This window comes from Oryctolagus cuniculus, chromosome 19, assembly GCF_051225735.1.
Source record: "Oryctolagus cuniculus isolate XC-2025 breed Fujian yellow rabbit chromosome 19, ASM5122573v1, whole genome shotgun sequence".
NCBI lineage: Eukaryota > Metazoa > Chordata > Mammalia > Lagomorpha > Leporidae > Oryctolagus > Oryctolagus cuniculus.
Window position 1 is genome coordinate 60034467 of NC_142885.1, and position 27129 is coordinate 60061595.

General features: G+C 43.3%; 1 protein-coding gene across 16 annotated transcripts in view; it reads left to right on the forward strand.

The window, feature by feature from the left end:
- Positions 1-27129, forward strand: part of PARN (poly(A)-specific ribonuclease) — a 173122-nt gene that overhangs the window by 78944 nt on the left and 67049 nt on the right. The window contains exon 20 of one of the 16 annotated variants that reach the window (XM_089321795.1): positions 14370-14606. The exons of 14 other annotated variants lie outside the window; for them this stretch is intronic. In XM_089321795.1, the coding sequence (XP_089177921.1) occupies positions 14370-14452 (83 nt within the window). In that variant the 3' untranslated portion in view covers positions 14453-14606. Of the gene's footprint in view, positions 1-14369; positions 14607-27129 lie in introns of those variants that run through there. One more of the 16 variants, XM_051847833.3, reaches the window with a different exon arrangement.

Here is a 27129-nt window from a genome sequence, read left to right on the forward strand (position 1 = left end):
AAACTGAAAAACAGAGTGGCTGTAGTGCTATACTTGCATACTGTAGTAAGGCCAAAAATTTTTTAGTAGAACCATAATGAATTGGGGAGTGTGTTGTATTTTTTGTTTTGTATTTCTATTGTTTACTTTTGTTTTTCCTTTTTTTATTTGAGATTTCCTTCCTTCCCTCCTTCCTTCCATCCATACATCTGTCCTTCTTTTCCGATTTATCTGTTTGAAAGGCAGAGATTGGGATTGAGATCGTTCATCTGCTAGTTTACTCCCAAATACCTGGAGCCACCAGTTCTGAGCCAGGTCAAAGTGAGGAACCAGGAATTCTATCCAGGTCTCCCCTGTGGGTAGTTGAGGCCTAAATACTTGGGCCATCATTTGCTGCCTCCCAAGGACTGCATTAACAGGAAGCTGGCATCAGAAGCAGCAAAACCAGGCATTCTGATAAGGGATCCATGAAAGCATCCTTAGTGACATCTTAACTCTCTGTTGAATACCTGCAAGAATTTTAAAAAAAGATCTTCCCACAGATAACAACAAGCTCCAGCCGTGCGGCCATCTGGGGTGTGAACCAACAGAAGGAAGACCTTTCTGTCTGTCTCTCTCTCTCTCACTAACTCTGCCTGTCAAAATAAATAAATAAATAAAATTCTTGCAATAATTGGTGATGAGCCAGACCAAAGCTAGAAAGCCAGAACCCAATTGGAGCCTTCCAGGGAGGAGCTTATCTCCCAGCGTGTACATTAGCAGGAAACTGGAATTGTAAGTGGAGCCAGGACCCAAACCCAAGCCCTCTAATATGGGGTGTGAGCATTCGTCTTAACCACCCCATTACCTGTGTGCTTTTTTTTTTTTTTTTTTTTGACAGGCAGAGTGGATAGTGAGAGAGAGAGAGAGAGACAGAGAGAAAGGTCTTTCTTTGCCGTTGGTTCACCCTCCAATGGCCACCGTGCTGATCCAAAGCCAGGAGCCAGGTGCTTCTCCTGGTCTCCCATCTGGGTGCAGGGCCCAAGGACTTGGGCCATCCTCCACTGCACTCCCGGGCCACAGCAGAGAGCTGGCCTGGAAGAGGGGCAACCGGGACAGAATCCAGCACCCTGACCAGGACTAGAACTCGGTGTGCCAGCACCGCAGGCAGAGGATTAACCTATTGAGCCACGGCGCTGGCCCCCTGTGTGCTTTTTAATTGTTGCCCATGCAGCATCTGTTTTTTGATCTTTGTCATCATGTTATAAGCAGTGTAAACTACCTTTATATGTATTATACACACACACACACACACACATAAAATGCAATCCATCTCCTTCATCCAATTAAAAGTGACAAATTGATTTCTTTCAGATACACACATATATAAATAGACCATATCCATGCTAAATATTTGGTGTCTTTGCTTTCATTCATAGTATCTTTTGTAGCTGGCTACTGTGTTATTGTATATTTATTCTTGTCTAAGAGACAAGGCACAGAATATTCAAGAAACCCCGCAAAACTGTTTTCCTGTGTGTTAATTTTCCTAATCTTAAGCTGTATAGAAATGGCTTACACTCACTACGTTGAATTATAAATGCAGAGTGGATAAGTAAGTCACACTATAGAATGACTTTCTAAAATAAGATTTCTACTAACTAAGCTGTATTATAGGGAGAAGGCTGATAACTTATTTTGTTGGCTTAAATGATACATAATTTGTAGGTCCTAAGTCCTGGATCTGGAAACAATGTGTTTCTTTTCCATAGGCAGGGTTTTCACAGAAACAGCTTATAGAGGTCTTTAGTTTTCTGCAGGAAATGCATGGTTAGTAAGAATTGTGAATGTCTGTTTTGTGTAGCTGTCTCCTGCTTCGATGACTTGTAAGAGCAAGTGACTGCATTTCCCCCTCTAAATCACTTAATCCATCAAGAGCACTGTGGAAACTTTTAATAATGTTTATTAAGAACCTTCTTGTTTTCCTGTTCCCCTAACGTGTTTAATCTTAAGAATTTGCCGTCTTATGTATTTGCTGCTATGAAATCTGTACCAGGCAGATTTGAGAGTGTGACAGTGACTTGGACTGTCCTTAATTAGCATTCTTCAGGGCATTAACTGAAATGAGAAGAGAGGGAAAAGCTTCCTGACGGCCAGGGAAGGATTCGCAAGTGCTTGATATAATTAGGCAGTGCTGAAGAGGCCTTGTGTCCAGCGGCGGAACTCAGCAGGGAGAAATGTGCTGCTTGTGCCTTGAGACCAAGTTCTTGCATTCTGTTGCATTGTTTATTACCCAGACCACTAGCGCTTGACTGTATTTCCGGGCCTGTGTTGTCTGCATCTTAGCCTGTTAGCTTTCTGCTGCGGTATCAGATCTACACTGAAGCCTTCAGATTTAATCGCAGTGACCCTTATAAAGGATTGCTTTTGTTTTGCTCTCCTGCCCCCAATTTTGAAACTAAATCAAGCTCATTGTTGAGAAAGTGAAAAGTATGTGAAAAGATACGAAAGAAAACAATTCAGCTATAGTCCCACAGCCTAGACATAAATACTGGAAATATTTTGTTTAGTATTTCCTTTCAGTTTCACTGTGTCTGGATGCATATTTTCATAGCATTTTTAATGCTAATTGGGCTCTGGCTTTAAATGTACTTTTCAATCAGCTTTTTAAGTCAACAGAATGTCTTGAGCATTACCCATGCAATTACACATTTGTCTAGAAGAGTTTTTCTTTAATACTCATATTTCATTATACAGATAGACATAACTTATTTAGCTGTATCTTTTTTGGATGTTTAATTTAGATCCTTATTTTCACTGTTTTTTCAATAACACTTTAATCATCATCTTTGTACTGTGGTCTTTTTCTGTACCTCTGATTATTTTAAATTCTGAAGAAGTAAAATCACTGAGTCTGTGAGGATCTTAAATTCAGAAACAGGGCTGGCATCATAGCATAGCGGATTAAGCCACACTGCATGTAGCTCTGGTGTCCCATATGGGCTCCGGTTCAAGTCTCTGCTGCACCACTTCCAATCCAGCTCCCTGCTAATGCACCTGGAAAATCAGCAGAAGATGGTGTGAGTGCTTGGGCCCCTGCACCCATGTGGGAGACCCAGATGTAGTTCCTGGCTCCTGGCTTTGGCCTGTCACAGTCCTGGCCATTGCAGCCAATTGGGCAATGAATCTGCAGATGATGAAAACAGCTAATTTCCCTTTACTATTAAAGTGATTTTTTTTTTTATTTGACAGAGAGACAGAGAGAAAGATCTTCCTTCCAGTGGTTCACCCCACAAATGGCTGCCACAGCCAGCACTGTGCCGATCCAAAGCCAGGAGCCAGGTACTTCCTCCTGGTCTCCCATGCGGGTGCAGGGGCCCAAGCACTTGGGCCATCCTCCACTGCCCTCCAGGGCCATAGTAGAGAGCGGGACTGGAAGAGGAGCAACCGGGACTAGAACCCAGTGCCCATATGGGATGCCGGCGCCACAGGCGGAGGATTAACCAAGTGAACTGCAGCACTAGCTCCTAAAGTGATGTCTTTATTCATAGAAAACTTTAGAACTATATAGAAAAATGAAGAAAAGAATGGTCTAGTGCTCATCTCTTTATTCACAAAGATAGTTGCAGATAATATTTGAGATTAACCTTTCAATTATGTGCAAGAGGGCTTTACAAAGTTCATGAAAAATGGATTTAATGGATAGTAATTATTTTGGTGCAAAAAAATTTGGCCGGCGCCGCGGCTCAATAGGCTAATCCTCCACCTGTGGCGCTGGCACACCGGGTTCTAGTCCCGGTCGGGGCACCGGATTCTGTCCCAGTTGCCCCTCTTCCAGGCCAGCTCTCTGCTGTGGCCCGGGAGTGCAGTGGAGGATGGCCCAAGTGCTTGAGCCCTGCACCCCATGGGAGACCAGGATAAGCACCTGGCTCCTGCCATCGGATCAGCGCAGTGTGCCAGCTGCAGCTCACTGGCTGCAGCGGCCATTGGAGGGTGAACCAACGGCGAAGGAAAACCTTTTTCTGTGTGTCTCTCTCTCACTGTCCACTCTGCCTGTCCAAAAAAAAATTTTTTTTGAAGCCATGTGTACAAACGGGGTTTCAATTATTTTTTGGAAAATCCATGTTAGAAAAAAAGTGCATGGATTTCAGAAAATTTTGGCACCAAAATAAACTTTATCTTTTAATTCTATTTTCCTTGAATTTTCATTAGAATGTATACATTTAAAAAAAATAATTCATTTGACAGGCAGAGTAACATAAAAGATAGGAAGAGAGACAGAAGGATCTTTCATCTGCTGTTTCACTCCCAAAAAGGCCACAACCACCAGGACTGGGTAGGCCAAAGCCCTGATCCAGGAGTTCCATCCAGGTCTCATTCATGGGTGATAAGGGCCCATTAACTCAGGTACTCCTCTGCTTTTCCAAGCACATTATTAGGAAACTGGATTGGAGCCAGGACTCGAATTACCACTTTGATATGCGATGCCAGCATCACAAGTGGTAAACTAACGCACTGCACAGCGATGCCAGCCCTTTTCCACGAATTGTTTAAGTACTTTATATATAGTGCTGTATGTATAATATATATATATCACATAATAGCTTATACTTTCATATTATTTTAGTTGATAAATATTTGTTTATATTTATGAAGCACATATTAAGGTTCTTTTCACTCAGTGCTTCATATCTATAAATAGACTCTACATTATTGGTGTATGTTTAGTTGAATAATGTTTTATTGTGAGTGTATCATTTATTTAACCTATTCCTTACTGGACTCTTAATTTAAAAGATTTTAGTACTCTTGGTCCAAGTTTCTAAATAAGCTTTTATTTATTCTTCTTTAGAATCCTTTCCTTAGGATCACTCAAAAAGTCCACTGGGAGCTGATGTTTCTGGTCATTCCGCTGACATCTTTACTTAAACATAGTCTTAATGACCAGGAATTTAATGTGTCTCTCACTTTACTCTGATAATTTTGTGTATCTCTGAACATGGTTGTGTGTTTTGATGTTTTGCTGTTCTTGCTGGTTTTATCATGCGTGCTTTTTTAAGATTATGCAGAATGCTTTAGAAAGCAGTAGCAGTGTGCTGATTTAGTACCGGTCATGGTTAACTCTTGGCAGACGATTGTAGATGCTGGTCATGACAGGGGTGAAAGCAGTGAGGAGAATCTGCCCAGTTGTCTCAGCAGTGAGAAGCTGAGCATGAGGACTCAGCCGCATCTTGTTGCCGTCTGATTCTCATTGTGAGGCTTCTTGTGCATTTTGTTGCTGTTATTTTTGTCATTAGAGATGATGGACTGGTTGCCTGAGAGTGAGCTGTGCTTGTCTTGAGATGTTCACTTTGTTTGTTACATGCTTTCTGCTGTCCACAGCCTTGCTGTTTTAGAAAGGGGAATAAGTCTGATTTTACTAAATTTGAAATATGTTGCCTTTGGAGGATTTTGTTATATAAATGACTAATTCCAACCATTGTTGTGTTACTAAAAAATTACCCATAAGTATCTAAGAATAATGAAATTACAAGTGGGTTTTATATCATAGGGTTTTTCTCTATTTTCTGATTATTCCATAGGTATATTAACACACTTATGTAATACAGTACCTAAATTTAAGATTTTAAAAGTATTCTTTATTGGTAAGCGAAAGAGCCCACAGAAGGGAATATCTTGCTTTTAAAATGTTCAGTTTGGCTAGCAAAGCAGCCTCTTCTTTTGGTTGGCTAGTTATTTTATAGCATCTTTTTTCTGTTCATGAAATTTATTAGTTTCTGTGAATTTTCCTTTAAGCTTTTGGTTTAAATCTATTCAGAAAAGGTTAATATTGAACATTTTTGACTTGTGCTTGTTTATTGGTAATATTACCATAGATGAGTATTTTTAAAATCTGTATTTTCTTAGAAAAGATATGTTTGTTTATCCTGTAAAGAAGCCCAAACATCACTTTAGTAGCAGGGTGAATGTCACTTCATTATGTTTAGCAAAGATGCCAGCAAATGCTAGACCATGGGCATGTTGAGAGACTTACAGGTAGTGGTGGTGATGGTGGTGGTGTGGTGGTGGTGTGGTGGTGTGGTGGTGGTGTGGTGGTGTGGTGTGGTGGTGGTGGTGGCAGCGGCCCCCCAGGATTTTGAACCAGAGCTTCCCCTTTCTTCTGTATCCCACGTGATGAGGCGCAGTACTGCGGTTGTGAAAAGCAAGTGTGAGCTGACTGTTGAGTCACACAGTGTTGCGCTGCGCTGGGCAGCTAATGGCAGTGCCTTTCTTCTTCTGCGTGTGAGTTGGAGCGGCGTGGGGAACTGAGAGATTGTTTTCAGGCTGTACCAGAGACCAGGAACAAGCTGCTCAGTATTGGGGAAAGGAACATAGACTTAATACTGGCAGATTAAAATAAAATTTTGAAACTCAGGGATTTTCCTCACAGATCCTTTATTATGTAGATAATAAATAATTTAGAGAGATGAACACATTAGCATATTATATTGCCAAAAGGAAAAAAGAGGAGTTATAGGACATCACTAGTTTTAACAATTGTCTATTAATCCCCAACATAAGTTTTATGCCTTTAGAGTGTGATTGGGTCACATTCTTTTTTTCTTTTTCTTTTTCTTTTTCTTTTTTTTTTTTTTTCTAGATTGACTTATTTGGAAGGCAAAGTGACAGAGAAAGAGGGAGAGACAGAGAGATCGTCCATTGGCTGGCTCATTCCCCAAATGCCTGCAACATCTGGGGCTGGACCGAGCCAAAGCCAGAGGCCACATCTGCTTTCTTCCCACGCGCATTTAGTGGCTCTGGATGAGAAGTGCAGTAGCAGGGACTAAAGTGGTGCTCCAGCATGGGCTGCAGGTATCTCGAAAAGCAGCGCACCCTGCTACTCCTCAGTCCCTACCCCAGAGTCATAGTCTTGTTAATTGTGTTTTCAGATGGAGTGTAAACCTCATCTGCCTTCTTAATTTATCATATATGGCTATGGCTATATACCTCATAAATATGTTCAGGTTTTGGTTTTGGTTTTTTTTTTTTTTTTTTAGTAACAGAAAATAAGAAAGTATCTTGCAAGGTTTTTAAAATGATGGCTTTCAGGGCCGATGCCATGGCGCAGTGGGTTGGTCCTCTGCCTAAGGCGCCAGCGTCCCATGTAGGTGCCAGTTCTGGTCCCAGCTGCTCCTCTTCCAGTCCGGCTGTGCTGTACCTGGGAGGGCAGTGGAGCATGGCCCGGGTCCTTGGGCCCCTGCACCCATATGGGAAACCTGGAGGGTGCACCTGGCTCCTGGCTTCGGATCAGCACAGCTCCAGCCATTGTGGCCATTTGGGGAGTGAGCCAACAGACAGAGGACATTTCTCTCTGTTTCTCCCTCTCACTGTCTGTAACCCTGCCTCTCAAATAAATAAATAAAATCTTTTAAAAAATGATGGCTTTAAAAAAGTAATGGCTTTCATTGGAAGCCAGCAGTGTTATCCTTTGTATAAAATAAGTGTGTGTCTACTGTTGAAGGATTGAGGGACTGAATTTAGATGGGGAATAGAGTTAAAATAATAGCTTCTACACTCAAGGAGTTCATTGTCTTGTCTAGACAACCAGAGCATCAGTATCCACTAAGCACTGCCATCCAGGCAGGGAGTGCCAGTTCACCCTGGCAGGGAGATGGCAGAACAGGATCAGCAAGGAAGGCTTCCTGGAGTAGGCGATACCTGTGCTCATCTCCCACTGAAGGTTGGAGTCAGCCTAGTAGAGGAAGGCTGGGAAAGCTTCCATGAAGAGTGGAGCCAGCACATTCCTGCATGTGACCAGGGCCGGGGGTATGTGTGGTAGAGGGCCTGGAGGAGAATTTCGAAGGTGGAAGCATGGGATTTTGTGTGTTAAAGACAGGAGTTTGAATCTTACCCTTGTATAAGTGCTGCTGTCTTATTGATGTGGGGTATTTGTTTCTTTTAGACTAAATCGGTTTTAAAATAAAATGTCATATAAAGCCAGCTTTTTTTGAGACATCTGAGGTTTTCAAAAGAATTTGCTGTGGATAAAAAAAAAATAGAATTCGCAAATATGAAGTGTCGAGTTGGTCAGCCAAACAGGGAGCTGCCCTGGGAATGCCTGATCATTGTCAGAGGTGCCCAAGTGGCACTCATGTCCATGTGTGGGTGGCACGGGTGGCAGGTGAAAGAGACATCTTTGAGCCGGTCCTGTGTATTTTTAAACATCTAGAAGGTTGGTCTTTGTGTTTACTCTTGTACATAGCCATCTCTGTGAGACTGAGGCCAACTTAAATTTATCTGGGAACCTGCCACATCTATAAATGCCACACAGAGTAATAAATGGGCTATTGGCTAGTGACAGCACACTTCAGTTCCTAATTTAGAGTTCATGAAAATTATCCCTTGACAAACAAGATTGTGAAAAAAGAAGCCTACTAGATGGATTCATCTTTGGATAAACACTTACACCTTGTTTATACAAATTGTGCTGGCATGAATTAGAAGGGTGGATAAACAATTGAGTGATTACAATGTGTTTAGCAGAAGCTACAGCATATCTTGTAATGTTGGGTTGTCCCACTCAGAAGCCTGGGCTTCTTGAAATGGAGGCTATGTCTCAATCATTATTTTATATCCTGGTGTCTGCGACCCTGCTGGACTTAGAACTGGGCAAGGGTTTTTTATTTATTTATTTATTTATTTATTTAAGATTTTATTTATTTGAGAGGTAGAGTCACAGACAGTGAGAGGGAGAGACAGAGAGAAAGATCTTCTTTCCATTGGTTCACTCGCCAGATGGCTGCAACGGCCAGAGCTGCAGCGATCCAAAGCCAGGAACCAGGAGCTTCTTCCTGGCCTCCCATGTGGGTGCAGGGGCCCAAGTACTTGGGCCATCCTCTACTGCTTTCCTAGGCTGTAGCAGAGAGCTGGATTGGAAGAGGGGCAACCGGGACTAGAACCGGCGCCCATATGGGATGCCAGCAGAGGATTAACCTACTGCACCACGGCCCCTGTGCAAGGTTTTAAGGAGAGCCTTGATGTGGTCTTTATGAGAGGGCCAGTTCTGAGCTGCAAGAGAAGAGAGGGAGCATGCCCTACACAAAGGTAGGAGTAGGAGTGAGAGTGTGAGTGTGTGTGTGTGTTTTTCAAACTGTGGGTCATACTCTGTCAGTAGTTTGCGAAGTCATCTAAGTGACCTGCATTTTCTTTTATTTAAAAAAAGGCAGATGTTAGAAAATCTCAGATTGTACCCTGTATGAAGGAATGGTAGTTTCTTTTTTAATGTATCTCTTTTTCTGTGTTAAATCTGCATATGTAGATAGAAGTGTATGTGTGCTGGGTTGTAATAAAAATGTATTTCTGTTGTAGTTCTTGGTCAGACAAGTTTGAACTCAAATGTCTTAGGAGACTCAGTGAAAGACTTGGTTTCACGAGGAATCGCCCTCTCCATGTGTGCTGGTGTTCATGGTAGGGGAGAAGGGGAGAATGCTTTCCTGAAGCCTGGCTCCATGGAGCCAGGAGGGCCTCCAGCTTCTCACCAAGAAGAGGACCATTGTGGTTAGAGCATCTGGCTTCCCTGTCTCCCCTTGTTTGTTCCCTCTTGTGGGCGGAGGACCAGTGGCCTAACTCATAGGCACAGTCAGGAAGAGTCTGACACCCAGGGGTTTCTGGGGGTGGAGCCGCGGCCGGGGTCTCTTAGGGGAGAGGTTAAGTTTGGAAGCTCCTTGCAGCTCTTAGGTCTCATGACCTAGATTTCTGTAAGTGCTTGCAGCAGCTATAACAGGAATCTTCATTTGGACCCCCAAGCTCAAGACCCATCTCTAGTACAGCCTGCCAGGGAGCCTTGTACTTTGCAGGAACGTAAAGGCGACGTAAGTCCTTAAGGATGCTCCTTAATTGCTAATGCGTACCAGTCAGACAACATTGAAAGGGCAGATTCTGATTTCTCCATTGCTCTTTAATGTGACCAGCAGAGAACCTTTTTGTGTACCCAGGGGAGTGGGTTTGACTAGCAGTGTGATAAAGAACTTCCTCCACAAGGAAGTGTGGGTGAGCTGAGCCCCTGGAGAGCCTGCAATGTTTCCAAAAATGGAATGGCAACCAGGAGTGCCCTACAGTTCACATTTTTCTAGTCTGAGATTGGTCTGACACTATTTGGACTTTGCAGAAATTAAATTTGCTAGTTTGCCATCCTTCTGCGGTACAGAAATTGAAATGCTTAACTCTCAGTGTGGCTTTACATCTTAGTTCCTTCCCACCAACCAGAAGATGGTGCTGTTGTGCTGGCAACAGGCCACCTTTCCACCTTCAAGGGTAAATCCTGTCACCGGAATGCTTATTCATGCTAAGTAATGTGGACAGATTTAGCATTGGGATTCAATGGTGCCCCTTCTCCTGCATTGTGGCATCAGATAAGCAACAAGGAACCCTTGTGGGATCAAACTGTCGGTGTCTGGAGCTAGAGAAGCCTGAATCGGAGGCCTTGGTTAGCTACTTCCTCAGGGCACCTTTGCACGTAGGCTGAAGAGACAAGTTCTCTACCTTTTGAACCCAAGACCAAAATCTGCTGCCAAAGTGATTTTTTTATTGTTGCCTCTCCTTTTTAATGGCTTTCTACAGTTGAGTTGCTATTTTAATTAATCTTGGATCAGTGCAGCCAGGGGTCTCCCTGGAGCTTTGCAATAGGTTTGTAAGTGGAATAAGGACTCCACAAAGAGAAACTTGCTATGTGTTAAGATTGGACTCATTAGGTCTGTGGGTTTATTCTCAGACTCTGGGAAGCTGGTTTGGGCATGACTTTAAAAGCATAACTAGACTTCATTATTCACAGATTCTGTTCTTGTGAAAAATTTTTTGTAACTTCAAAATCAACACTCAGGGTGTTTTCCTGGTCTCTCCCAGCCATATGGAGAGCAGAGGGAAATCTGTTGCCCAGTGTACATGTTGAACAAGGTAACACTCTGTCACCTGGTTTCATTCAGCTCTCATACCTTAAACAAGTGCCCCTTTCCCCATCTTAATCAGTGCTATGTATACGGGATTTTTATCCTTCTCATTGGTGACTTTTTTGTTTAAATTGGCCCCATAGCTTAGTGTTGGAGTGCTAGTGTTCCTAGCACAAGGCTGTGATACGCTTTACGGAGAAAACGTGTGTTAGATAAGTTTGTTCAGGCATGAGTTCCAGTGCAGCTGGCTGTGAGTTCAGTGTTAATGAGTCAACAAATATATATAAGATGTCTTTAAGCAGAAGCACACATACAACAAGACGGTGTGTTGATTGGTTGATGAGAACATGACCTGAGGCTCAGAGGAACCTAACCCTGTGTTTCCCTAGGAGTAAGGGCTTGGTTTTTGCCAGTGCCAGACTTGACTGGGTTACTTTCTGCTTTCCTTTCTTCACAAGGGTAGTTGACCCAAAGTCTTTGAAAGAGGATTTCTGGGCTGCATACTTTTTACCCACTTTTAAAGTATAAGCAGCTTCCTCAGAACTTAAGGAGAATCATTCCTTTCTTTGCCTGATGGGAACCACGCTGCAGAAATGGGCTCACTGTGGTGTGTTACAGCTTCTCCTGGCTCCGCAGGCAGCTCTTCCATTAACTGGCGCAGTGACCGTGGGTGGCTCCAAGGGCTGGATAATTAGGTGAAGAAAGACACAAGACAGCTGTTGAATTTGACTTTAATTGAAAATGACATTGTCTTTATTTTTTCAGATGAGTCCTCTTACTGTGGACGGCCACCTTAAGTTTCACTTTGTGTAATGAGGTTTGAGAAATCAGGATGTATGTTTTCCTTGGCCAGCCCATTCGCTCGAGCTTTGTTTCAGCTTGGACTTCGGCCCCCTCAGGAACAAAGGAACTGGAAATGAAAGAAGAGTTAAAAAAAAAAAAAATAATGCAGTGGACAGCGCATTTAATTCTTGTGACAGATACTGGGAGAAGGCAACCTGTGGCAGCCGTGGTTGAAATCCAAGTGAGAGCGCTCGGCGCTCTGTTAGACAGTCTTCTCGTCTTCCCCTTCCCCTCTGTGCAGCGCGCACTGCACTCTCCTGCAGTCAAGGGAAGCGCTGCGCTGAGCTCTGTTGAGCTGATAATGGCTTTGGATTCACTGAACAGCTTACCCCTGTTATTGGCATGCAGGACCCCCTATGCAGGTGGTGATAATGAGGAGAGCAGGCCCTGAACGTGAGGGATGTGCTGAGTGGGACTGCCCTGTGCTCCAGCGGGGGTCCCAAGGCCAGCCTGCTGCTGCCTTCGTCCGCCCTGCTGCAGGCCTCACCTGGCATTCTTGTTCTCCACACCATCTTACATTTGAACGGAGTGTTTGTGCACCTCAGCTGACAGTGATTTGGTTCCCTGTTATCACAGAGGGATTGTCCCTTTTGTGACCATTGTGTTGATGGAACTATATCAGTATTAAGTGCTGGAGGCCAACAAGTATGGAACAGCTTCACAGCAGGCTTCCTGAGTTTTCCAGACACTTCCTTATCTTTCAGATGGCAGAGGGTCATCTGTTTAATTTCTTGGCAAACAGCCTTTATCCATTGGTGCCCTGACTTCCTCATCCATAGAGGGTCACATTTAGGAAGTGTGGAGGAAGACTTAATCGGGGTATTTTTCTCAGAAATCTCCAAGCTGGAATTCTGTCCCAGGAGTGTCTGTAAGTATAACTTCAGATAAGCACAAACAAGGAAATACTTCATTTAACACCTTCCTCTTTTTTTAATTAATAGTAGTAGTTTCTATCATAGAATGTTTTAGAGTCTGTCATTATTTAAATCTTCCTCCTTTCTCTTGAAATTAGCTCTCCTTCATCCCCATGAGCTATACTAACAGAAAGATTTATTTTGATATATAAGTGAAACAAGAGTTTCACAGTTGACAGTACAAAGACTTGATGCATCTGAACAGGGGATAATGCATATGAAAACAACGGGCAGGATTTGAGTGGCACTGCTGTGGTTGTATTTTGCTGAGGTTTAACTACATGGAGAAGTGTTTATAGATATCTGATAACTTGGTTTTAATATTGCTTCAGAGATATCTTAACTCCTTAATGTTTGAGAAATTATGTACAAGTGCAGATAAAATATTTTTAGTATTTTGAGGAAATTTAAAGGCATTCCTTTAAATTTTCATTAGATTTCTAATCTGAGTTAAGGGAGCTTTTTCCCTGCTTGTCCTTCTCCCTTTTAAATGCTTGCAAGCATTTTTGAGAAGTGATTATGTTAGAACCTGATCCTTGTCTTCTTATCTTGATAAAATTGAATATTCTAATACGGCAGTTCAGCAGCAGCATGAATAGCTGCCCGTAGGAGTAAGGATCTCTTCGGTAACTCATGTTTGGACAGGAAAGCTACCTGGTAATGAATCTTCATTATCTGAGCTGCCAGTGATGGACCAGGGGTGTGATAGCATGCTGGTGTGCCTTCAGGCCTTGGCTCTTCTTTGAAAGCTTACTGATAAGGAAAAACAAAACAAAACAATCCATAACTAGGTAGTTGCCTTGGGAAAACAATAGTTCATGTGCTATTGTGTCTTAGGCTAAGAAAAATGAGACCCTTGGGGTGGGTATCTACCCAGTGGTTCAGACACTCATTGTAGCACATTGGGTACCTGGGTTCAATACACAGCACCAGCTCTTAACTCTGACTTCCCCTAGTGCAATCCTAGGGAGACTTGGATTGAATTCTTGACTCCTGGCTTTAGATTTGGCCCAGCGCCAGCTGTTGTGGGCATTTGGGAACCAGCGGATGAGAGCTTGTGCGCTCACTTGCTCATATGTGCTCACTCACCTTTCAAATAAATAAAATTGAAAGTAAGTGAGAATGTTAATAAAACTTACAGGGTATGGCTTCCCTGCTCCTCTGATGGCTGAGTCCTTTATCTCCCTGATCTTCATGATTCCTAGGAGGTGTACAGAGGCAAGCAGGTTTTGTTTTCCTCACATAATTAGCTGCCCTGCTCTCATTTTTAAATGTTAGATTCATTCTGTATTCTATATAAATGTCTAGCATTTTCTGCATCAGATGGATCTCTATTGCATATACAATATTAATTTTAGTTTAGTAAGAGGATGCATCCCTCTGTGCCCAGAGAAATGAGGCAGAAAGTGGAGATTGTTCTAATTTTCATCTCTTCCTCACCATAGTTTCTGATTTTATTACATTGTATTGGATAATGTGGTAAAGATAGACTGGTACTTGTTGAGTCTTGCTTTATGGTATATTTGGTTTTGTAAATATTCCAAGTGTATATAAGAAAATGTGTTTTTAACTGGTAAGTGTAGCATTCTGTATGTCTAGTAAATCAAGCTTGTTAAAAATGTGGGTCCAGGGGTCGGCATTGTGGCATAGCAGGTAAAGCTACTTCCCACAATGCCAGCGTCCCATATGGGCATGGGTTCAAGCCCTGGCTGCTCCACTTCTGTTCTAGCTCCCTGCTTATGGCCTGGGAAAAGCAGCAGAAGACAGCCCAAGTGCTTGGGCCCGTGCCACCCACGTGGAAGACCCAGATGAAACTCGTGGCTCCTGACTTTGGTCTGGCCCAGCTCTGTCTGTTGGGGCTTTCTGGGGAGTGAACCAGGAATTGGAAGATCGCTCTCTCTTTTTCCTCCTCTTTTCCTCCCCCTGCCCTGTAACTGCCTTTCAGATAAATAAATCTTTTAAAAAATGTTGTTCCAGTCTTCCATATATTTGCAAATTATATTTGTTAGCTTGACCTATGATTTTGTAATAAGGAAATATGTATGTATATATTTACATATTTTTAACTCTTACTATGGTTGTGAAATTGATTTTTCCTTATAATTCTATTGATCTTTGTTATGAATATTTTCATGCTCTTGTTCTAATTAGTGACTTGTTGGCTGTTGTTTTGACCTGAAATTATTTATTTATTTATTTGCTTACTTACTTGAGAGGCAGAGAGAGAGAGATCTCATTCGCTGGTTCCCTTGCTAAATGCCTACAATGGCCAGGGCTGGGCCAGGCCAAAGCAGGGAGCTGGGAACACTAGCTGGCTTTCCCTCATGGATGACAGGGAGCCAGACGTTTGAACCATCTGTCACCAGCTGCCTCCCAGCGTGTGCATCCGCAGGAAGCTGGAATTGAGAGGCTGGGACTCAAACCCAGGCACTCTGATACTGGCTGCCAGCAGCCCAGGCTGCGTCACTGAGCCAAGTGCCCGCCCTATCTCAGTTTCTCTTTTCTCAATACCCACACATAGAGCAGACTTAAGGTGTAATTTCGCTTGGGAACCTTTGTCACCCTGCCCTTCTCCTGGTACTTGGGCAGGGAGGAACTTTGTTGCCAGTTCTCTGGGCTGGTAGTGAGGTCTTGCAGGCCTCTCCTCTGTGTGCCCAGCTTTGTACAGGGGTCCTGTACCAGCCTATCCCACCCAAGGCCAGGTCTGGGTCTGTATTATGTGGCCTCTGGATATTGGGGTCTATACCAGGTCCTCAGCCTGCTTTTGGTCATCAACCCTGCCTTTAAGTTCTCTCATTTCTGACACTGTGTGATTTGGACGTGAGAAATGTTCCCCTGTTTGTCACTGCTGTGCATTTCTGGTGGGAAGAGACTCCCCTGGGGCAGCCCACCTCCTCCCTGCACCCCAGTGCTCTGTGGTTCTTGATGTGGCGCAGATGCTATCTGTGGCTAAAGATCTTTATGTAGTGTTAGTGTTGGGGCTTTTCTTCTTACTGAGGGCTGTTTTACCTTTGTTCTAGCTCCTTAGTAATAGTTAACAGATACTCCAGATGGAATGTAAAATATTTCTCTGTTGGTGTGAACTGATGTTCACTGGCCCCGTGTTTTTATTTACTGATGTTTGTGCACAGGCCTTACCACATGTCAGATATCTGCCAGGCTGGAGGATTTGGAGGATTGGGGGGGAGGGGGGGGCTGCAAGCCATGGCAGTTTGAAACAGCTCTAATTTGCTTTCAGGGAACAACTGCAAGACCTTGACCTTGAGTATGACCTTGAATATGTTTGTTCCATGCTTGCTTGAACCGAAGGGCAGAGGAAGATAAATTCTAGTTATTTAAGCTTCATCTTAACTGTTTGAGGGTGGGGGGAGGAACTTACTCTATTGTTGGTCTAGAATTCTATTTTGCTTTGTTTTTCATTTGAAAAAGGAGAAGGAGTATTAAAGTTTGCCAAAGTGCATGTTATAGAAGCTCTTCCTAGAGCTATAAGCTGGAAGAGTGAAAATGATGTTCCCATAAATCTTTTATCTTAGGCTGTTTGAGGGGCAGAAGACCTTTTTTCCTGCAAGGGGCCATTTGGATATTTATAACATCAATTGCAGGCCATACAGAATTGTCAACTTAAAACTTAGCCTGCTGTAGATTTATTGAATTTCAAGTCCTCCTGCTCTTGCTTTGCCAGGGCCAGACCAGATGATTTCCCGGGACTTAGAGGGTCCGCAGGCCAGGCGTTCCCCACCTCTGGGCTATTTGGACAACTGGACTAGGAAATCCAAGGGTGAAGCTTCATGGTGCAGTTACCCAGCCACAGAGAAGCCATTGCAGTGAGGACCGTGCCCCATGAGGGCTGTGTGTGGGGGTAAGGCGGTAGCTGCTACAGTCAGGTTGTTGGTTTGATTGAACTTTCACTGTGGAAAAAAATTTTAAAGTTACACCAGAAAAACCCAGAAGAATATAATGACTCCTCTCTGTATTTCCCCTTCCCTTGTCAGCCACTGTCGTGGCCAGTTCTGTTGTGAGTCTGAGCACCCACTCTGTCTCTCTCTTTTTTTGTGAAGCATATTGTGCTTACTGGTAAATGTTTTAGTGTGTGTCTCTAAAAAACAGATTTTTTAAAAAACATAGACAATTATTGCTTCTAAAAAATCTTAATATCATAGAATACTGACTGACTTAAGATTTCCAGTTTGTTCATCTTTTTCCAAGTCAGTACCCACGTAAGGGCTGCACACTGTGAGGGTTGGAATGTCTGTACCCTCTCTTACTTTGTAGATGAGTCTTCTCTCCCTCGGTCATCACCTCCACTGCCCACCGTTTGTTGAAGAACTGCAGTATTTGTCCTGTAGAATTTCTTAGAACCCGACAATTTTTTTACTGACAGTGTCCACTCTCAGACCCGTGGTGTTTTATGTCTTCATGGCTCCTTTTTCATGTGACCTGGCCATTACAGCTGGACACTTGAGCCCAGTAAGATTTGATTTGGTGGGGATACAGCTCCGTAGTGGTGTATTCCTCCTTGAGGAACCTCTGGTGCCGCTCTGTTGCAGTTTCTTTGCTGTTGAAACTTAACCGAGACCCATGGTTCTATTAGAGGCGACAGTGTGGTGGTACTATATATAATTCTAGCATTCCTTCCCTTCCGTTTGCTGGAATACATGTGTAGAGAGAAACTGTCAGTTATCTGCTGTGAGGTTGATAATTTTTATAGCAAAAGCAGAATATATATTTGATTCCTTCCATTCAATTACTGCTTTTAAGAAGAAGTAATTTAATTCCTTAGAACTTGACAGTGGTGACCAGTTGGTTAGTTTTATCATTTTGGGCCTGGAGACATAAAAACGAAGAGATACCTAATGATGTGACTCAGTCAGTTGCATTCTTAACCCTTACTAATGTTCCAGTTATCCCAGCTTTGCAAGTGAGAGCCTCTTTCGGGTAGCTGATGAGTTCCTGTGTCTGGTACTCTGATAGGAAAACACGCTCAGGTCCAGCGTGTGCATGTGCTGCCCCAGCGCTGGAATCAGCATGTCTCCAGGGAGCTCCATTAGTTTTCATGGAAAATGGTGTTTGAAGACTACACGCTGGGTGCTCAGTACACATGGTACTGGGTTCGCCAGTTCCTGAGCCTTTGCAGTGCAAGAGCTAAGAAAATTTTCTTTCTTTCAGATAAAAATGCATCATGGGTTCTAACATATTTCTGATTTGGCCTCAGGACTACAAGTTTTTTGCTCACCTCTTCTGCCATACTTAGAATCCTGGGTCCCCGTGATACCGCGAGTGGCAGAAACTGTGTGTTGCGGAATTCCTCAGTCGCTTTCTTTACTCCATGTCCTCAGTCGCTTTCTTTACTCCATGATGCACTTCCCACAGCCTCAGAATAACAAAGCCAGTGTAGGCACTCCCAGTGGGATAACTGAGGACGGTAAAAGATTGGGTTTTTGCAGTGGTTTTCTCGTTAGGAAAACATAAGCTGAGAGCTGTGTTTTAAGGCCTTTGGGAACAGTTCCCTGGCTGTGAGCTGATGCCCCCAACATGGGACACTTAGGTTCATTTGTTTTGTTTTCAGTTCTTAGAGATCATCTTTTAAAACATAAATTGTTTTGTAGTTATGTAAAACATAGTCATGGTTTCAAAGTCAAACTTAAAAAGCAAGGTACACCATTTTCAGAAAAGCCTAGTTTTTATCCTCATCTCTTCACCTTGCTCTTGACCTTCCCTTATAAGCAGTTATTTAAAATCTCAGTTTATGTTTCATCTTTCCATTGTTCTTCTTAATAAAAGCAGATGACTATACATACTTATATCTTTCTGTTTCTAAAGTAAATTATAATCTGTTTATGAGTGGTTTTTTTCCTCTTTTTTTTTTCATTTCACAAGATACTCAGATCATTTGATTCATAGTAATACCACAATACAGCATATATTAGACTTGTCTTTGCTGGCCAGTCTTGATTTCTTGCCTTTAATGGGTAAATTAAGTCCATTGAAATTTACTGATAGAATGAAACTTTTGGCCTTGGCTCTCTTATGGTCTGATATTATAGATGTATGTACATAAGTCTTTAATGTGAATGCTCTTTACACGGTATGTTTTATTTATTCTCTGTCCCTTTTGATTAGTAAAGGTTTTGGTTTTGTTCATTGGTTTTGAAACTTTTTTTTTTTTTTCAGAAAAACTTGCATTTTGTTCCAAGGAATATCATATTCTAATGCCATTATGTGATACTTTAGCCACCCCCTCATTTTCCTTATCTATTAGTTCCCTACTAGGAGAAATATTGAAATTAGATAACACTTCCCCTCTACTACCTGCTTTGGAAAAACACCTTTCCATTTCTGGTTGTTCCCTCTAAGGCAGTCAGCAAGCATATTATATTTTCCATGACCTCCCCATTCTTAACCTATTTTTTGGTGGTTGGTACCTAACAAACCACCCCAAACAAAGTGGGTTAAAACAACATTGTTTCTCACAGTTCTGTAGGTTTAGGCGGTTCTGGTTTGAACTGGGTTGCCTGGGTTAGATGACCTCACTCTTGTCTCCTGTGTCTCAGCTGGAGTAGATGGCACCACTGGAGGCTCTCTCCATGTGGTCTCAGTCTGCTGACAGGTAGCTCAGGCTTGTCCCCGTGGTGCCCAGGGCTTGATCTCCAGGCCTCAGTCGGCATGTGGAACACCTCTGCCCGGAACAGATCGCATGCCAGTCTTAGATGGGAGGAAAGCAGGAGATGCATGGCACCCTTGTTGAGAAGAGGAGCAAAGTGACATTGCAAGAGGCCCGAAGAAGAGGAGGAATAATGGTTGATCGTTTTACAGTCTGTCAGAAAGACAGTTATATAATACTTTAATTTTGTTCACTTTTCATCACTGTTTCTAGATTCCCTGCAACAACCAATGTTGTAATTAGCTAAAAATCCTGATCTTCCATGCCTTCTCTTGTCTGCATCTGGTTTAAAGAAGTACCTGTTACTCATCATTACCAAGCATGAGGAGCTCAGCCCTGCTAGTCTCCTCCTGTGCCCTGTCCACTCTCAGCTTTTCTGTTTCATAGCTGCAGTGCATCTGTGCTGTGACAGCAGCAGCCATTAGGCCCTCCATGCTCTCCCTGAGAGCTGTCACTGAGTCTCAGTTCTACGGATAAGTACTCCTTTAATGCCCACTGTCGGCTCTTAAGATGGTTCCGTGAGTTTGGCTGTCTGAAGCTTATTGTCCACGATTTTTTTTTTTTAAAGGAAGAATCATAGGGAAAATGCTACCCGAGTTCTTGAGTTTTAGCTTGTCCACAGCCTTTATATTTAATTCACTTTAGCTAGATAGAACGTTTCATGTATCTTTAAGTACATTAAATATGTTATTCCATTTCCTTTTGCCTTGAAGTGCTTCTCTTCAAGTATGGTATCAATCTTTTTTTTCCTTGTAAATGACTTGCTCTTTTTTAAAATTAAAAAAAAAATTTTTTTTTAATTTAAGAGACAGAGAGAGGGAGGCAAACAGATAGAGAAAGAGCTCTCGTCCACTGGTTCAGTTCACAAATGCCCACAAAGGCCAGCTCTGGGCTGAGGACCAAATCCAGGAGTCAGGAACTCAGTCCAGGTCTCCCACATGATAGAAAGAGCCCCGTCACTTCAGCTATCACCACTGCCTCCCCAGGCCTCCACTGGCAAGAAGCTAGCTGGAGTTAGGAGCTGGAAGTAGGAACTGAGCCCAGGCACTTGACTGTGGATCGCAGGTGTCTGAGAAGCAAGGCTCACTGCTCGCCCCAGAATTGTTCTTTTCATCTGGATGCCTTGAAGATTTTTTTCTTTAAAGTCCACTAGTTGTACTGAAATGTGTTTTCCAATTATTTGTTTTCCCAGATATTTGGTATATCCTTTGGATGTGTGGTAGCAAGTTTTTTTTTTTTCCAGCAAAATTATCTTTTCTTTTTTAAAGATTTATTTTATTCATTTGAAAGACAGTTGCAGAGAGAGGTAGAGACAGAGAGGGAGGTCTTCCATCCGCTGGTTCACTCCCCAGTTGGCCGCAACAGCTAGAGCTGTGCTGATCTGAAGCCAGGAGCTTCTTCTGGTCTCCCACGTGGGTGCAGGGGCCCAAGCACTTGGGCTATCTTCTGCTTTCCCAGGCCTTAGCAGAGAGCTGGATCAGAAGATGAGCAGCTGGGACTAGAACTGGCACCCATATGGGATGCCGGCGCTTCAGGCCAGGGCTTTAATCCGCTGCACCATAGCGCCAGCCCCAGCAGAATTATCTTAAATTAGAATTTTCTACATTTTTTGCTCTGTTACTTTTTTTTTTTTTTTTTTTGACAAGCAGAGTGGACAGTGAGAGAGAGAGGGACAGAGAGAAAGGTCTTCCTTTTTGCCGTTGGTTCACCCTCTAATGGCCGCCGCTGCCGGCGCGCTGCGGCCGGCGCACCGCGCTGATCCGATGGCAGGAGCCAGGAGCCAGGTGCTTTTCCTGGTCTCCCATGGGGTGCAGGGCCCAAGCACCTGGGCCATCCTCCGCTGCACTCCCTGGCCACGGCAGAGGGCTGGCCTGGAAGAGGGGCAACGGGACAGAATCCGGCGCTCCGACCGGGACTAGAACCCGGTGTGCCGGCGCCGCTAGGCGGAGGATTAGCCTAGTGAGCCGCGGCGCCGGCCTTGCTCTGTTACTTTTTGTAAAATTTGAGAGAATAAGCGCCCTCACATCCACTGCTTCCCTCCTCAAATGCCTACAATGGCCAGGGCTGAAGCCAGAATCCAGAATCCAGAAATGCAGTACAGGTCTCCCATATGAGTGACAGGGACCCAGTTACCTCAAGCCATTACTGCTGCCTCCCAGGGTCTGCTTTGACAGGAAGCTGGAGTGTGGAGCCAGAACTGAGAATGAGCCCAGACACTGTGCTGAGGCGTCCTTCCTGCTGGGCTAACTGTTTGCTCCCCATTGCTTTTGTCTTGTCTGTGAAAACTTGTGTTACATCTGTGTGCATCTTCTTTGCCCGTCTTCTGTACTTGTCACTCTCTTCCAAATCAGTTTTAATCTCTTCATTTCTAATTTTGGTTTTAAAATTTTTGTTCTTTTGGTCTATTTTGCTTCATTCTTGGGTTCTTTTCAGTTTGGTCTTATAAAGTGAGGTGTTTGGGTTTTTTTTTTTTTCCTGTATGATCCTTTTTTGTGCTGTAATATTTTCTTGAGTACTATCACCTTTGAGTTTTTCAGATTCTGACTTATGTTCTCAAACATTATATCAGTTTCTTAAATTCTGTTAGTTCATTTCACAATATTAAGTACAGTTTTCAAATTTTTTCAGGCATGTGTTTCTGGCATGCTTTCATTGACCACAGAGATAATTTTTCAGCTTGTTTAAAATAATTTCCTAACAAATTGGAGTATAGTTTTCAGTTAACCTTGTGGGTTTTTTTTTCCTTTTATTGTTAATTTCTGAAGAAACATTAATGGACAGTAAAATATTTTCATGTACATGTATTTGAACTGAGTTGTCAGACCAGTGATTTAACTGCATTGAATACCTTGGAATTTGCTATGTGAGCTGGGTATGTTTGGGGATATTGTTTAAAAAAAGAAGTTAGCATCTCCAAATGTACAGGTTCAGGTTACATATGAAATGCTTATATCTAAATAATGAGAGACAGGAACAAGTTCCTGTTTTAGACTTGGGCCAAGAATGGGATAACCAGCAGAGTGACAAGAACAAGTTTGGTTTGAGGGGATCATAAGGAACAGGTGTGATTTGGGGTGTATGTAGAGATGTTTGTTACTTCTTATTCCCATCAGAGACATTGTATAATGAAAACTTCACCTTGGCATCTGTGATAATTAGCAGCTTTCCCTTGCAGTCTCATTCATACAACAGGTCCTTACCAAGTACCTGCTGATTTCAGGCAGCTCCTTCCTGCAGGCCTTTTCACTCCCTGCCTCCTCCACTGGTCTGTTTAGTGGTTCACGTTCCCTCATCTCTCCCCCATCAGATTCATTACTCACAGATTGAGACAGTGAGATCTCTCATCTGCTGGTTCACTCCCCAGAGGCCCACCACGGCTGAGGCTAGGCCAGGCCAGAGCCAGGAGCTAGGAACTCAATCCAGGTCACCACGTAGGTGACAGGAATCCACATAGGTGACCATCACCTGCTGCCTGCCAAGGGATGTTAGTTACAAGCTCGTTTGGAAGCTGGGCTATGGACCCAGGCACTGCAACATAGGTGGGAGTGTCCAGGCTGTGTCTTAACCCTGACTCCTGATGCCCACCCCAGACCTTCTTCGTGATACTTAGGCTTACTCTTCTATCCACAGTCCCTTCCTTGCCTTCTTTTTTTGCAGAACACAATGATTTGAGTTTTCTTATTGTGTATATCCTTCTCCCACCAAACGTCTATTTCCTTCTAAGGCATCTCTGTTGCTTAGAACAGTCCCTGGTGTGAACAAGGCACTGAAGTGTTGACTGAAGGAATGTGTGCGTGACAGGCCGTGAGTCAGGAGCTGAGGATACAGCGTGGAGCACATGAGATGCCCTACCCTCATGGGGTTTGTGATCTCCCTCTCTAGGGAGACAGAATTCAGTCCAGGCAAGTGTGGGGAGAGTATGTGGAAGGAAAGAACAAAGGCAGCAGACCTGTCCCAGAACAGTCAGTGCAGGCCTCTCTGGAAACGGGAGCTTTGCACCAGGAAATGGAAGCTTTGTGACAGTGGCAGGGAGTGCTCTAGACAGATGGAGCACCTTTCCCCAAAGCTCAGCAGCAGGAGGGCATGAGGCTGACCCTTTCCAAGAGTGGAAGGCAGCAGGGCGTTCAGCTGCAGTGCTGGGAGCTGAGGGCACACAGGTACTCACCAGCAGGGCCTCAGGCCAAGGTACGGATTTTGCTCTTAGTGAACTTTCTAAAAAATGGTACCAGTTCACGGCCACACAGTAACATGTTGGGCCCTAACTCCAAAAATATTGTATATTATAGTGTATATAATAAATAGAGGATTCTATAGGATACCCAGCATGGAATGACTGAACGTGGAATCCACTCATGGTGGCTTACAGATGGTTGTCTCACAGCAAATTCAAGAGGTCAAACCATAGCTCCGATTAAGTGACTACATATATAGCAAAGCGTTCACATTAGTATGACACATTAGCAAGTCACAGTACTATTGTGTCTTTGTTTTTAATAATACACTTTATTTGCTGAAGTTTGGAAGTATTTTTAAGTGCTTTTCAATTCATAAAGTTAAAACCCTTAAAAACATACAAGATGACAGCTTTTATTGCTAGGTTTCTCTGAAAGGTCAAGTTTTCTGGATACATTTGGGTCTAAAAACGAATGAGCAGCAGTTAGGCAGAGTTAGGAGCAAGCATGTTTGGAGACCCATAGGTCTGCCTTTGAGTGCTAGGGCTCATCAAGGCCATCCCAGCCTTGGATTCCTCCTGGGTGGAACAAAGCTACAGGAGTCTGTGGCACATGGATCTGTAGCGAGACAGCACATGCCTGCTCACAGAGGCCCCCTTCACCTAGCTTCTTCACAGAGTGCTGCAGGCCTGCCAAGATCCTCTGAGGGTGGTGTCCCGGTTATTAGTACAGAACTTGGCAGAGGCCTGGCACCTAACTGAATGATACCTCTTGCCTACACAATAAAAGACAAACTTCTTTATCTCACTGGTTTTTGTACACAGTTAATGGCTTTTTATTTAGCTGCATGCATTCCAGAAGGAAGAAGAAATACGCTTATTTTAGATCCCAAAGACTTTTCAGAATTACTTACAATTACTTACTGTTTATAAATGCATGTATCTACTTAAAGCTGCTAATCTAATAATTCAGGATGCAGAGCGGAACCAAAGATGTTTGTCTCAAGTTTCATCTCATTATTTTTGTCCTGATTTCAACTCCTTGGCTGAAGTTTATGTTATATGTGATATACTGTTCATGAACCGTCTTTTCTGATTAGTGTAGGAATTCATCTGCCATTTGAACACTTACCAAATAAGTTTTTCAAGATTTACTTATTTATTTGAAAGGCAGAGTTATAGAGAGGCAGAAAATGAGAGAGGTCTTCCATCTGCTGGTTCACTCCCTAGATGGCCACAATGGCTGGAGCTGCACTGATCTGAAGTCAGGAGCCAGGAGCTTCTTCCAGGTCTCCCGAGCGGGTGCAGGGGTCCAAGGACTTGGGCTATCTCTACTGCTTTCCCAGGAGAATTAGCAGGGAACTGGATTGGAAGTGGAGAAGCCGGGACTGGAACCTGCGCCCATATGGGATGCCGGCACTGCAGGCAGCAGCTTACCCGCTATGCCACAGTGCTGGCCCCAAGTAGTTTATTTTTTAATAAGCCATCAAATAGGATGTGGCTTGGGGTTTCCCAGTAGTGGGAAGAGACGTGTGCTAATCTGTCCAGACTATCCTTGTCCTTAGTGATCAGCAGCATTTGTTTCTGAGCAGGGTGTAGACTGTGGTATCAAACGGGCTAAGCTGTCTCATCCTTGACTTTTAGAAGATAATGGGACCTTGGACTTAACCTGTGTCAACTCAGAGAGAGGCAAGCTGCATGCTTAGAGCTGGGGCTAGCAGGGAGGTTTTCACTTTGTTCTTGTTAAATAAAGGAGGACAAATGTACAATTTAAATACCTGTATAAATTGGAGAGAATGGAATAAGAACTTGTGATCTGGTTTCTTATATCCATGGAACTCTTTAAAAGAGAAAGTGAGCCAGAAACTACCTTTACTGAGCGGTCCCAGTTACTGGTGGGCATTGAGAATTTTTGAGTTTGGTCAGTTTTTTTTTTGTTTTTGTTTTTGTTTTTTTTTTCCTTCTCCATAGCTCTGTGTTTTGCTGTTCTTTCAGCTGTTTTCAAGATGTGTTTTCTTCTTTTACCTTGTATTTCTATTTCCACTTTCCTGATTTCAGCATGAGGGAAGGGTAAGCCTGGCCAGGCACTAAGCATTGTGTGCATGGTAGAGTCAAAGCACCAAGTCACCAGCATGGTGGGAGCTGCTCTGGGCCTCTGAGGTTGTACTTGAGGGCTGGAGTAAGAAGCCCCAGGCTTAAAACCCCATGCCCTGGGGAGAGCATTGGAAAAGCAGAATGGTAGCTTAAGCACTTGAGTTCAGCTGAGGATTTGAGTTCCTTGTTTGTTGTTTTAACTAAGTAATTATTTTCTTTTGTTTTTAAATTATGAAGATTAATCTTTGTTTCTTTCTTGTGGTTTAAGAAAATAAATTTTTATAAATTCCTATATAATCTGTGGTTCTGTATAGGCATTTAATTATCGCTAAGTAGAAGGCTTTCCCAGCCCTCATGGGTGAGTGTGTGTGTGTGTGTGTGTGTGAGAGAGAGAGAGAGAGAAAGAAAGAGAGAGAGAGAGAGAGTGTGTGTGAAAATGACAGAAAAATACAGTGCCGAGCAGGGAGCATGTTGTGGAGCCACGCCGGCCGGCACTGGACACTGCAGGCGGCTATGTGGCGTTACTCAGATGTTCTGCAGTCTTCATTGCAGCTTGCTGGGCGAAACTGTTTGTGCCATGGTTTGGAAATGACCCCAATTCCTTCCTTTCCTTGGAGATGGACTATCCTCCCTCTGCTGTGTGAGTCCCCTCTGCAGAGGCTTGAGATGAACGCACTGCATTCATTAGGAACTGCCGGTGTGCTGGGAATGGCTCTGAATGGAACATTGCCACCTCTGGCTTTTGCATTTTGTTGGGATGTTTTTGTCGGAACAGTGATTTAGGACACCCACTGAAAGAACACTTCTGAGGAGTATGTTCACCAAGTTGAGCTCTCATGCTTTTGTTTTGCATACTTCAACTCAGAGCTGCGAAGCCCATTTCTTCAGAGACCAGAGAGAGCACTGAGGATATTTAACCATTTTCTTGTCTGCAAGCAGAAATTCAATGGCAAAGTATTATTCCTCCAAGATCAGAAAAATATATGCAGACCTCCTCGCCGTTTGAGAAATAGGCTGTTTTATTTGAAGCAGGGGTGTTTTTTTTTAACCTTGTGGTTTTTTTTTTTCCTTATTAAAAAGTTATCTAACTTGTTACAATACATTCTGCCCTGATATTTGTATATTATAGTTACTATTACAAATGAAAATGTTTTTCAGGTTCTTGTGGATATTGGCAGTGTTTGACCAAGTATTAGAGCTTCATATTTATGCATTTTAAATAAAAAATATAGTGATGAGATGAGGATAAGGGTTGTTTTCATAAATTTGATACCTGTTTGTTATCAGTCTTACGTGATGGATAGTTTAGGGTTTAAAAAAAAATTTTTTTTTTTTGACAGGCAGAGTGGATAGTGAGAGACAGAGAGAAAGGTCTTCCTTTTGCCGTTGGTTCACCCTCCAATGGCCGCCACGGCTGGCGCGCTGCGGCCGGCGCACCGCGCTGATCCGAAGGCAGGAGCCAGGTACTTCTCCTGGTCTCCCATGGGGTGCAGGGCCCAAGCACTTGGGCCATCCTCCACTGCCTTCCCGGGCCACAGCAGAGAGCTTGCCTGGAAGAGGGGC